This window comes from Urocitellus parryii, chromosome 15, assembly GCF_045843805.1.
Source record: "Urocitellus parryii isolate mUroPar1 chromosome 15, mUroPar1.hap1, whole genome shotgun sequence".
Classification (NCBI taxonomy): domain Eukaryota; kingdom Metazoa; phylum Chordata; class Mammalia; order Rodentia; family Sciuridae; genus Urocitellus; species Urocitellus parryii.
The window spans coordinates 49315527-49328453 of record NC_135545.1 but is presented as its reverse complement, the minus strand read 5'-3'; the positions used below and the strand labels follow the sequence as shown (position 1 = coordinate 49328453).

At 39.9% G+C, this 12927-nt stretch overlaps 1 protein-coding gene across 6 annotated transcripts in view; it reads right to left on the bottom strand.

Moving 5' to 3' along the window:
* Cntnap4 (contactin associated protein family member 4) overlaps window positions 1-4537 on the bottom strand; it is a 237479-nt gene extending 232942 nt beyond the window's left edge. For all 6 annotated transcript variants that reach the window (XM_026409135.2, XM_026409139.2, XM_026409141.2 and 3 more), the window contains exon 1: window positions 4453-4537. In XM_026409135.2, the coding sequence (XP_026264920.1) occupies window positions 4453-4537 (85 nt within the window). The remainder of the gene's footprint in view (window positions 1-4452) is intronic.
* Window positions 4538-12927: the final 8390 nt, after the last annotated feature.

Genomic DNA, 12927 nt, shown 5'->3' with positions numbered 1-12927 from the left:
TCCATGATCAACCAAAACTGCTGAAATTTTACAAATAATTATAAATAATGCATACTCATTGAAATAACAAGATTTTTGGACAATCAAATATTTCAGAAGAAACATGACAAAAATATTAGCTTGAAGATTTCTTCTATTATAACTCCTAGAAATATTACAATTACCTTCAGTACCACAACTCTATGGTTGGTGGGGGGGCATTTTGAACTAAATGACTGACTAAATGCTAAGTGTTACTTTAATATAATTTATACACTATCTCTGTCTTGTCATTATATTACATTGTATAATATTTCCATCAGAAGTCAATGAACATTTTCTATAAAGGATCAGATAGTAAAGAATACCATGTAGGTACTTAGAGACCATGAGTAAAATAATTTTAACAAAAATTTTATTTATAAAATTCAAAATATAATATTCCAGTACAAATTTTTCTCATACACTCCTACATATAAGACAGATGACTAAAATTTGAATTTCACATAATTATTTTTGAACCATGAACAATGCTCCTTTTGTTTTGTTTTCAGCTAAAAATGTGAAAAATCATTTTTAGTTCATAGACCATAGAAAAACAGGCAGCAGAACAGATTTGGTTCGTGGGCCATAATTTACCCACTTCTAAGCCTAATACTACATTAACTTATACTTGATGTAATACAATTCTAATAATTTGCTTTCACTGAAGAAGTCAATTTAATCTGGATATATATATATATATATATATATATATATATATGCTCCAATAGAGAAATTGTTTATATATGATATAAATCCAAAAATTAATTTCAGAAGATAACCATAATGACTATTACTTTAAGCACTAGGTACCACTCACTGGAAGTCATGTTTGATCCCTATGTTAATTTATGAGCTATGTTACCCTAGAGTCAAAGGTTGCCTTTGTCAAACATGATTTGAGGTGGCTGCAGTAAATGCAGAGAATTCACTATATGGATGAAAATAAATCACCACTGCTAGTAGAGAAATTAGTCACGGCGCACGCTCGTCATTTCCACCCAAAGTTAGCCATTTAGGCAGTGCATTATAGAATTATATTTAGCTATACTTCATTATTGTTTTCTAGCTATTTTTGGCCATAGAGATGAATTTGGGGGAGAGGAAGAAAGAGAAAGTTTCAAAGTTGAGTTTTAGCAATTTGAGGATCTGTCCAAAAAAACCCACAAAAGTGGCCATCTACTCGGTGATTACTTTTATCAATTACTGATTTTACCACAATTTTAATGTTTCCTTCTGGTAAATATCAACTCTATCCTTTATTTCTATTAGAAAAAAAAGAACACAGTGAGAAGCTAACTTCTAATTAAGTCATTGGTCAGCTCCTTGGTAAGCATCAGTTCTTCTCAAGTAAGGCACAGCAAGTATGTATGTCTGAGGCCAAAGATCCACCATTGCATGATCTACAAGGTGAAACTAAAGCAGGACTACTTTCACCTGCTCTTTCTCTTACCCTTCCTCCAACACAGTCTTACTATTCAGAGATGGCAGCTCCTTCAGACCAAGTACAAAATAAAGAGATGGCTTCTCTTTTATAGTGTGTGTCTCTTAGTAGGAAGTGAAGAAAACAAGAGTCAGTGTAGTATCTCACAGATCAAGCCTATCTACCAGGATCTGTCTCTACCTTTTCATGAAAGGGACATCTCATATAATAACAAACTCACCTCAACAAGAACAAAGAGAAAAATCTAGGGGCTCATTCTCTACTTTTAAAATGTCCAGTGGGACACCAGTAGGCAAAGAATGTGATCCATTCACTATGTCTCATCCTTAGGCAGGAGAGTACTTATCAGGGGCCCCCCAAAGTGTACAAGCACATGGGTCTAAGTTTATACATATTTAGATTTATACAGAATATTTCTAATAGAAAGATCAATTAATATTCCAAAGTCAAGTACACTTAAATCCTATGTCTACAGAGTCCCCTGTGAAAGCATTCATGTTGGACCAACAACTAGCAACTCAGTGGATGACAAAGGTCTTTGTATTTGCCTAAGAGACAGACTTTTAATTCTTTTATTCACATTCAGTTCTAACTTTAATATTAGTAATCACGATGGATTCTTTTTTTACCAATATGTGGTCTGGTCCAGAAGAATTACTAGAGCTATTAGAACATTTTGAAACACATGCTAGTTGATGGTTGCTCATTCTTTTGTAAACTTCCAATATGCTCGTGAACATATAGACCTGTTCTTCCAAAAAGGATAAAATGCATGGTCTACTTTCCACTGTGACCTGCCAACAAATGGACCTGCTTCTTCCACAAAGTGAATCCTTCCCAAATACTGAGGAATAAAATAAAAATTAGGAAATGAAATATTTTCTTTTATATACAGCTGCAAATCACACTGCCCAAATGGTAACAAGAAATTACAAAATGCAATGTAAATTACAGGAAGGCAATTAATGACATTTTTGACACTTGAAGAACAGCCAATTCTTGATGGATGTGCCAACCAAGAATTCCAACTTTATTATTTGAAAGTTCCTGGGAATTTAAAGTGTATAGGTTCTCTAAGTTCAGCCAGTGTTAAAGAGAGCATTACATGACTTCCTAAAGAAACTGAGGCTGAATGAATTCAGAATCAGGATTGAGATTTTAAGTGTCAGCAAGAGGCCCAGCCAGAGCTGAGCAGACTGGAATATTGAGCTCTCAGATCTCAGCATCTCACCTTTTCTTTACTGAGAAGATACAATACAAAAGAAAGCTCTTCCATGTTGATCGGCTCCTTACACTTTCATACAACTAGCAACCCAATTAAACCTCTTAATATACTGCAAACCCAACCAGAGGCAGCATGTTGGAAAAACACGCTGTGTTAGGCCAGTGTTAAGTCTTGAGGGACTGATCCTTGCACTGATGTGCTGCACATTGTAAGAGTGACCTCTAGTGCTTCCTTTTTGGTTGAACTTCAGCAGTTGGAAGATGAATTACTGATGCCTTTCCTACAATACTTCCCTCGTGTGTGGGTGTCTGTATTGTCTGTTGGTTGGCTGCAACATTGTCAACAGCTTGTACTCCCTTGCAGGATTCCAAGATTTTGATGAGGGAAAGTTATGCAAATTTTCTTGACTTCCTGGGATTCCCACACACCCAATTTAAAACTGAATCTGAAACACAGAGCAGCACCTGGAGTGAAGTTTTCTCCTTAGAGAGGGATAGATGCACCCTGAGGTTATGTGAATTCCTAGTGATGGAAACACAGCGAATGGAATCACAGTCACCATGCAGCCCGGGATAGACATTTGGCTAGGGATGGTGAGTTTGTAATGTTTTTCTCACATGAGAGCCCTTGAGTGAAGTCAGATGACATCCCTCCCACACCAAATGTCTGCTTGCTGGCTTCAGTCCCCCAACCCTATGCTGGTGGTGGCACAGCAGCAGCATAAATTCCTGAAGAGGCCTCATAGCCCTTTCTTGAAAAGCAAATGAGCAAATGGGATTTTCCTTTAAAATGCAAGAAATAAAAAGTTGAATTTCTTGAGCTTGTTTTTCACTCATTGTGAAGGGGGAATTTCTCCCCTTTAGAGAACCAAATACAACTTTTAAAACTTTTTTTTTTTAAATCTCTAATAACAAATGGATGAAGGGAGTCTGCCAAATTATTTGGGGTCATATTTTTAATTAGAAACAAGATTCGTACAAATCTTCCCTGAATCCATCAACTCAAAAATCAGAAATATTCAATCACAAATCCATGAAGCAGAAAAGCCAACCAGTAAAGAACACACTTTTGAAAAGAGATCACCTGAATGCTTTTTTCCCTTTCAGTCAAATGTGGGGATCAGCCCTCTCTCAGGAGAGCTCCAAGTCTCCTTGTCTAAGGAGCCAGGACACAGCTCTGATACTGAGGTTTGCCTCCACCAGTCCTGCCTGCTCCCAAGTCTGCAGTACATTTTCAGTTATTAGCCTGCATCATTTTTAAAGATGCAGCCAGTCAGCTACTCCTCTGCCAAATCGCAAACTTCAGAAACCTAAGCTAATGCAGCATAATGCAAAGTCTGCCGGTTGTTTTCACGTTAGACATCATTCCAATGAAATTCAGTAATCCTCAAAGGAAGAAATGAAGACATTCGCAGGCGATACCCTGGTTAAGATGCTAATTTAATGTTTTACTAGAACTTGAGCATTCTCAATGAATATTCAAAGACAAGAGAGTAGGATCCCAGTCGTAGACAAAAAAAAGAGAGAGAGAGAGAGAGAGGAGAGAGCTCACACTTTGCCTATGCTGACCTGTTCAAGAGGAAAGAGGAGCATCAACCCCGGTCCTAGTTGCAGGATTTTTAAATGATGTTTCATCATTGAGAGCAATAAGCTCTGCAGCCATCTCAGCAGCAAATAACAGTCATAAAAAAAAAAAAAACAATCGAATCAAAGTTTTGCAGGGAGCCCCCCTGCAAGTTTTAAATCATAGGCTGTATACTTACAAGAATTCCCAGCTTCCGCTCTGCTCCAATTGTGAGTAGATAACAGGAACAGCATCTTGAGGAAGGCTCCAGCGACAGACCCCATGTTCCTATTGACGGAGCTCCCCCAAAAGATCCTGAGTGGCTCTACCAGCGCTTGAGTCGGGTTGTCAGTCCCTCTCCCAGCTCCGACTGGATCTTCAGTATCTCCAGGTCTGCTCTCTGTCTCTCCCTCTCTCTCCTCCCTCCTTCCCCTCCTATCTCCCTCCCTCTTTCCTGCTCTCTCTCTCTCTCTCTCTCTCTCTCTCTCTCTCTCTCTCTCTCTCTCTCTCTCTCTCTCTCTCTCCTGCCCCCCTCCCTCACACACACAGCCCTGACTCCTCACTGAAAAGCACCCAGTATCTTTTCTAACAAGCATCCACACCGATGAGGCCACGCCCACTCCTGGCAGCAGTGGTCCCTGAGATTGGCAGCCGCGTCCTTCCTCCCATCCCTCCTCCCAAGGCAGCAGCAAGCAGCAAGCAGCAGCGCTCAGAGCTCAGCCACGCTGCAGGTCATGAAAGCTGGACCCAGGGGCCTCCTGCTCTGGGCCTCCTCGGGGCTCCCTCCCCTCCCCTCTGATCTCCAATAATCCTTAACCCTTTTTTTTTTCCTTGATGGCCGTGGGGGTGGGGGAAGAGGCCAGGCGGTGGAGCCTTCTGATTTGGGGGAGGTCTCCTATTTGACAGGTGCCAGACAACCTACTGAGCTCTTCCTGATGATCCCGGAGTCCATCCAGGTAAAAACTGCATTACGTTTCCAAACAAAAACATAAAATGAGAACAGAAATAACGAAGCAGCCTTGGGAAGTTGTAGCTAAAACTGTCCTCGGGGAGAATACTTGCTTTTGTTTTTCTCTGTTTCTATAAAACTATCCTCTTCGGCTTTGGTGCCAGGAATTTATTATGGAAATTCCTCACATGGGAACAGACACTCCTGCTTGGCAGATCTTTAAAAATCATCTGGTAATAGCCTACAAGAAATTAACATTTCTTATTTTAGTTAGTGCTTCAGGAGTACAAATCTACAAATGAGATGCTCTGGGTAGATTTATTTTGATATGAGCATCTTGCTGTGAATGCACAGTCACATTCACAATCAGATTCTTTAACAACAATTCCTAGGAGGCTCCAAAAGGCACATGATAGGATCCTGATTAAAGGGACCACTCCCTCCCCCCCCACGAACACACACCCCAACACTAAACAATGCAAAGAATATAACTCAAATTGTTTAAAGGAGAGAAGACTAAAGTTGACTTCAGAAGATCAATGACTTACAGAGAAATTACTCTTCTAATGGCTATTTCATGGATAGTATTTCTTAAACAGAATATTCAAATATTTAAATAAGGAAGTTAAGATCACATAATGAGGAGCATATCAGATGGTGTCAGAGAAGATAGATAATCTCTTTAGAATAAACGTCAAGATGTCTTACTGATAACGATGCTAGATTTTATAAAGATGGGAATCCGGGGTTCTCACCCACCTCTTGGTGATTACAAATTCGAACAGACCTAAGTTGGCACCAGCCCACTTGCCCGGAGAATGAATGAAAGCAGGGAGGATGACAGAAGCATCCATAAAAGCTAAGCATATTTGTTTAGCTCTTGGCTGCAAAACAAAGCAGAGCGGATATTTTCTCTCTTCCTAAGTTACAGATGAGAAAACAAGAACACAGAATGTACATGACGTGACGAGGCCACAGAGTTAGCAAGCGTTGAAGTTGGACTTCATCCTTCCGACTCCAGTTTTACTGGTCTCACCCTAGGATTTGTCCCGAGACGTGTGTTCAGGTGTTCACCACCTCCCTGCCTCCAGTCAGGGGCAGCGCAAACCCAAGACCCAGAAGAACAGCAGAACAAGAGAGAAGCAGTGCTGGAGGGTTTACTCTGCATTCCTAGACCTACCCTCCTGATTTTGATTTTTCAGTCATACTATGTTAACTGACAATTTGTGACAGGATTATTAAAGGGGGCTAAATTTACTGAACACATACTGTATGCCCCTTGTTGTCTAATTATGGCAGCAATGCTTTGAGGAAAACATCATTGTGCCTCCGGAACAGACCAAGAGACTAGACCTCCATGAAGTTGAGAAGTACGTCCAGAGTGCCCTCAGGGGTAGACCAGGAACCTGGCCTTGACCTTCTGCATGGGGAGCTCTGAAACTGTGACTTTTAATAGCTCCCTAGTGAGGGACAGGCTCTTGGGCTCTTCAGAAGAAAGATGTTATCTTCCTAGTCAAACTGTATTAGTTATTCCCGTAGAACAGGGGAGAGGACCGATTTTGAAAAGATCAACACAGAGAACAAAAATGGAAAAATAACCTGAATATTTCATCACAATGAAAACTTAGGGTGAAGTATCAATGATCCTACGTGATCCTCGCAGCCATTAAGAAGGGTTTTTTCCTATCTGTACACGGTGATAAGGAAAGGAGTTCAAAGCCAGCACTGACCAGCAGACTTGCCCCTGCCTGATGGCCACAGAGGGGAAGGCCCAGATATGGATTCAGCTGCCACTGTGGTTTTAAGTGACTCACTGACACTGGCCATTGGTGACATAACATGGGACCATCTGTTGAGGGCCAGCCCTTAGTGGGCCCTCAATCACTTCCCTGCACTAGACCTCTGCATAATGACTCTACCGGGTAGTGGCTTCAGCAGACAGGGTCAGAGCTGGTAACAGGTTCAGCGCCTGCTCTGGCCCTGCCCACCAGCTGCGTGCCCTTGGGCAAATTGCTGATTGACCCCTATCCTGGGGTGCCTCCTCCGTGCATCAAGTAATGAGCAAGATAATGACCAGTGGCATGATCATCCCAGGAGCACGTGATCAGCGTTGCTGTTGTAATCGTCATGTCAACCACACCTCACTCCACATAGAAATCTGATGAGCAGAGGATTTACGGCTTGTCCGTAGGACTGACTCACCGGTGGCAGAAAAGGGTTGTCACCAAGACCTGCCAACTGGCGCTTCATTTCTCCATCCCCACTGGGATGGTATTCAATGTCAGAAAAAAATAAGGGGGAAATTAGAAAAGTATAGAGATCTAATTTTGCGTGGTTTTGCACTGCTGATTTAGACTTGAATCGCAAGTCCCTTGGTATTTTTCCACTAATGAAGAAAAAAAAGAAAAACCACCACTGGGGTGGCTTAGGGTCTGGTGTATGCCTATATATTTTATAAATTACATCAAGATTCTGTAATTTATAAAATCACCCTTTCCACATGCCCTTGGCATGATTTACTAGAGAATTCTGTGTCCCACCACACTGGTACATGGAAACTTCTGGACCTAGACTACAAAAGGACCATCAGGCCATAGTGACACAAAGTCATATCAAAACACTAGACAGATTAAAACACAACTTCTTTGTTTCCATTATGTAGCTAATAACTATTCAATCTATAGTTCTATTATAACATGTTTTCATTTCAAACCCTAGTAATCATTTTTTATTCTGAATTTTGATTTATATTTATATTTCCAAAATGAAACTGACTTTTTAGACATATTGCTTTTACTGTTGTTTTTGTTGTGGTGGTGATTTCCAAAAAAAAAAAAAAATGTATATACTAAACTTACCATCTTAAAGTATACAGCTCAGTAGTGTTAAAAAGTATTTACATTATTGTGTGATAGATTTCTAGAAATTTGTCATCCTGTAAACTGAAAGCCTCTACCCATTAAACACTGACCCTGTCACACACCAGCCCTTGGCAAACATCTTTCTACTGTTTCTATGACTCTGATTACTTCAGTTAGCATAATGTTCTCAAAGTTCATACATGTTGTAACATGTGACAGGAGTTACTTCTTTTGTGGGCTGCATAATATTCCATCATACATATGTATTTTCTATATTCATTCGTGTGTCAGTGGATATTTGGTGTACTCCCACCTCTTGGCTATAACACTGCAATGAACGCCGGCATAAAAATGTCTCTAAGACCCTGCTTTCAATTCTTTTGCATAATTACCCAGAAGGATTGCTGAATGGTGCAGCAATTCTGTTTTTAATTTTTTGAGGAAGGCTCATGTCGGTTTTCATAGCAGCTGAACCATTTCAACTTCTCACTTACAGCGAACAAGGGTTTCAGTTTTTTATTGTTGTTTGTTTGAATCTTTGCCCAGGCTTATTATTTTCTGTTCTTTTGATAGTGGCTGTACTAATGGACATAGGTGAGATAGAAATGTGGTTTTTATTTGTGTTGCTCTTGTAATTAGTGACATTGTGCATCTTTTCATAAACTTGCCAGTTTCGTCTTCTTTGGAGAATTGTCTATTATTTTGCCCAATTTTAATTGTGCTTTGTTTGTTTGTTTGTTTTTGAGATGGGTTTGTTGTCTTGCTCTTGAGTTGATGAGTTCATGTCTCTTTCTTCCCGGTTACCCAATTTTGTCAGGAGATAGCTGTTCCTAGCAGTTCTCCCTCATCCCTTTTAATTTCTGTGACATTAGTTGCAATGTCCACCCCCCTTCGTTTCTAATTGCATTCGTTTGAATCTCTTCCCCCTTTTTCCTTGTTTGTTAAAATAGTTTGTTTCCAAACAACATTAGGTTTCATCAATTTGTTTTCCTTTCTCCGTTTCATTTTTTTCTAGCCCCTGATATCTCCTTTCTTCCCCCAACTTTTGCTTTAGTTTTTTTCCTCTCTTTTTAGTTTATTGAGGTGTGAGGTTTGGTTGTTAATTTGAATGTACCACCACCAACTTCCTCCCTAGTCCTGCTTTGAGCCCAGGCAGGCTGGGTAGGCTGTGTTTTTCTTGTCATTTGTCTCTAGATAGTATCTAGATTCCTCTGTGGATTCTTCTTTAACTCTTGGGTTGTTCAACAGTGAGTTGTTTGATTTCCACCTATATGTGAATTTTTTGCTTGTTTATTTCTACCAGTTATGTTTCACTTCGAACAGAGAAATTATTTTGTATGACTTTGGTCTTATAAAACCTGTGAGGACTGGTTCTGTGGCCTCACGTGGGGTCTATCTGGTTGAATATTCATTGCTCTTGAGAAGATTGTGTATTCTGCAGTGGTTGTGTACCACTGTGTGTGTGTGTGTGTGTGTGTGTGTGTGTGTGTGTGTGTGTGAGGTTTGAGTGCTCTGTGGTGGGGTTCAGGTCTTCCTGTTCTATCACTGAACTTCAACCCAGTTTTGTTCTAACCACAATTGAAGGCAGCCTGGCTCAGTGGCACTCGGGAAGCTAAGGCAGGAATTTGCTTGACCCCAGGAATTCAAGATCAGCCTGGGAACGTAGCCAGACCCCTTCTCAAAAAAATAAATTAACTGGAAGTACAATACTGACCGTCTCTTATTATTGTACTGTTGTCTTTTTCTCCCTTTCGTTTCATCCATGTCTGCTGCATGGAGAGAGCTCTAATGTTAGGTGCATCATTTTTCTTAGGTATTGTGTCTTTCAGGTGAACTGACCCTTCTTTCATTGTATGATGTCTTCCTTTGTCTCTGATGATGATTTTTCTCATCGTTTACTCTGTCGGGTGTAAGTATGGTCACCTCTGTTCTCTTTAGCTTCCTGTGCATGAAACACACTTTTCTATCTTTTCACTAGGAGGTTATGTGTGTCCTTAGGACTAAAGTGTGAGTATTTCATGATGGGACCCTTATGATGAGATCAGTGATTCTCTAAGTGGGAGGAAGTGAGGAAGAGATCATTCTCTGCACCACGTTAGGTCACAGAGGGAAGGTGGTCGTCGACAAGCCAGGAAGGGGACCTTGCAAAGAACCAAGTCGGCTGGCACCTTGATCTTGTATTTCCCACTCTCCAAAACTGTAAGAAGTAAATGTCTATCATTTAAAATAAATAAAGCGACTGTGTTGCAGACAACACATGATTGGATCTTGTTTTAATTTTTTTTCTTTCAGCCAATCTGTTTTGAATTGGGGACAATGAATCCAGTTACATCTGAAGTTATTACTGATAGGGAAGAACTTGTTATTCCTATGATGTTAATAGCTTCCTGTATGTCTAATAGCACTTCCATTCCTCCCCACCTCTCTTACCGCCTGATTTTATGTTTCACTGACTTGACTTTTTTTCTAGTGGTATGTGCTGATATCCTTCTCATTCCCCTTGGGGTACATTCTATGGATATTTTTCACTGGGATTACATAACACATCTTAAAAGTTATGACCATCTGTTTTTAAACTGAATCCAACTTATCTTCAAATCCAAATAAAAATTTTCTCGTTTACATCTCTGCCTCCCCCAGTTTATAGGTGACACAAATTGCCTCTTTATGTTGTCTGTCTATGAACACATTTGTTTTTATGCTTCTGCGTATGATACTACAGGATTCTATTGGTCTACATATTTACCCTCACTGTGGTGTTCTATATTTTTGTATGGTTTCATGTTGTGATTTATCATCCATTTACTTCAACTTCAAGGACCCCTTTAAGTACTTCTTATAAGACAAGTCCATTCGTGATAAATTCCCTTAGTAGTCTTCACTCTGCCTTCATTTTAGAAAGTTCCTTTAGCTGGATATGGTATTCTTGGTTGTCTCAATTTTTATCTTTCGGACTTTGATTAGATCATTCTGTTCCCTTCTAGCCTGCAAAGTTTCTACTGATCATCTAATAGGAATTCCCTTGTATAGAAGTTATTTTTTTCTTCATGCTTTCAAAATTATTCCTGTGGCTTTTGACTGTTTGATTATGATGTACTTTTCTTATTTATTCTGTTATATATGACATCAGGATGCAATTTAATTCATATCACACAAACAGAGCACAATTTTTCATGTCCCTGGTTGTACACAAAGTAGAGTCACACCATTGTGTCTTCGTACATGTACTTGGGGTAATGATGTTTATCTCATTCCACTGTCTTTCCTACCCCTCTGCCCCCTCCTTCTCCTCCCCCTGCTTTGCCCTATCTAGAGTTCATCTAATCCTCCCATGCCCACCTTTCCCATCCCCATTATGAATCAGCATCCTTATATCAGAGAAAACATTCAGCCTTTGGTTTTTTGAGGATTGGCTTCCTTCACTTAGCATTATATTCTCCAACTCCATCCATTTATCTGTGAATCCCATGATTTTATTCTCTTTTAATGCTGAGTAATATTCCATTGTGTGTATATGCCATAGTTTCTTTATCCATTCATCTACTGAAGGACATCTAGGTTGGTTCCCAGTTTATCTATTGTGAATTGTGCTGCTATAAACATTGATGTGGCTGCGTCCCTGTAGTATATACTGCTTTTAAGTCCTTTGGGTATAAACCGAGGAGTGGTGTATGGATTTCTTACCTCAGATTTGAGGAGGTTTTTTTTGGCCATTCTTTTTTTTTTTTAGAGACTTTCAATCCTTTCTTCCTTTTCTTTCTGGAACTCCAACAATATGTGTGCTGTTCTGCTTAATGATGCCCCATATGTTCCTCAAACTGTCTTTCCTTCGTTCTCTTTTTTCTTTCTTTTTGGCCCTCTGACCTGATGACTTTGAATATGCCATCTTCAAGTTCACTGATGCCTTCTTCTCCTGGTCAGGTCTGATGTTCTCTATAGTGATTTTTGTTTGTGTGTGTGGTGCCGGGGATTGAACCCAGGGCCTTGTGCATGCAAGACAAGCACTCTACCAACTGAGCTATATTGCCAACCCATGAATTTTTTTTTTAAATTCAGTTTTCATATTTTTTAACTTCAGAACTTCCGTTTCTTTGTAGTTTCTCTCTGTTGATACTCTCATCAATCCATCCATTCATTTCCTCTTTTTATTTTGTAGCCTGTACTGTTTTAATCCATTGAGCATATTATGAGGGTTGTTTCGAATTATTTGTCTGGTAATTCAAATATTGTCATTTGTTTAGGGTTGGTTCTGGAGATTAAATATGTTCCTTCAATTGGGCCACGTTTCCATGTTTCTTTGTATGCACTGTCCTCTTCTGTTGAGTCTTAAAGGTTTGAAAATCACCCACCTCTCCCAGTCTTTGAAATTTGATTTTATACAAAGAGAACCTTAACATTTCAGCTGGGCTAGATATTCTAAAGACCTATTAAACCTTTTCTGGTAATGCCTCCTCTCTGGGCCTGTATCTATCATCTCATTGAAGAAGTTTGCCCGTTCCTACTTGAGAGTTCCCCCTGGTGTCTGCAGGGAGAATACAGACACTATCATTCTGGTAAATTGATCGCCTTTGTTCTCCTCAGCCCTAACCTGGCAGTGGTTAAGTTCAGTGGCTGTGCTTAAAACCAGGAAAGACAGAAACCAGTCCCTCAGGAAGTCCTATGAAAAGTCAGAATAATGGTGAACGTACATTGCATCTTCTTTTTTCCTCCCCAGGGAAAGGTTGAAAGTTGAGATTTTTCTCCTGATCACAATGTACTGTACTTGGAGCAGGGCTCTGGTGAATAAGTAGCATGATTTTCCTACCAGCCTTCTCCATTCAATTGACTTCACAGTTGGCTGAGGTGCAGGAACTTCTTCCCTGGT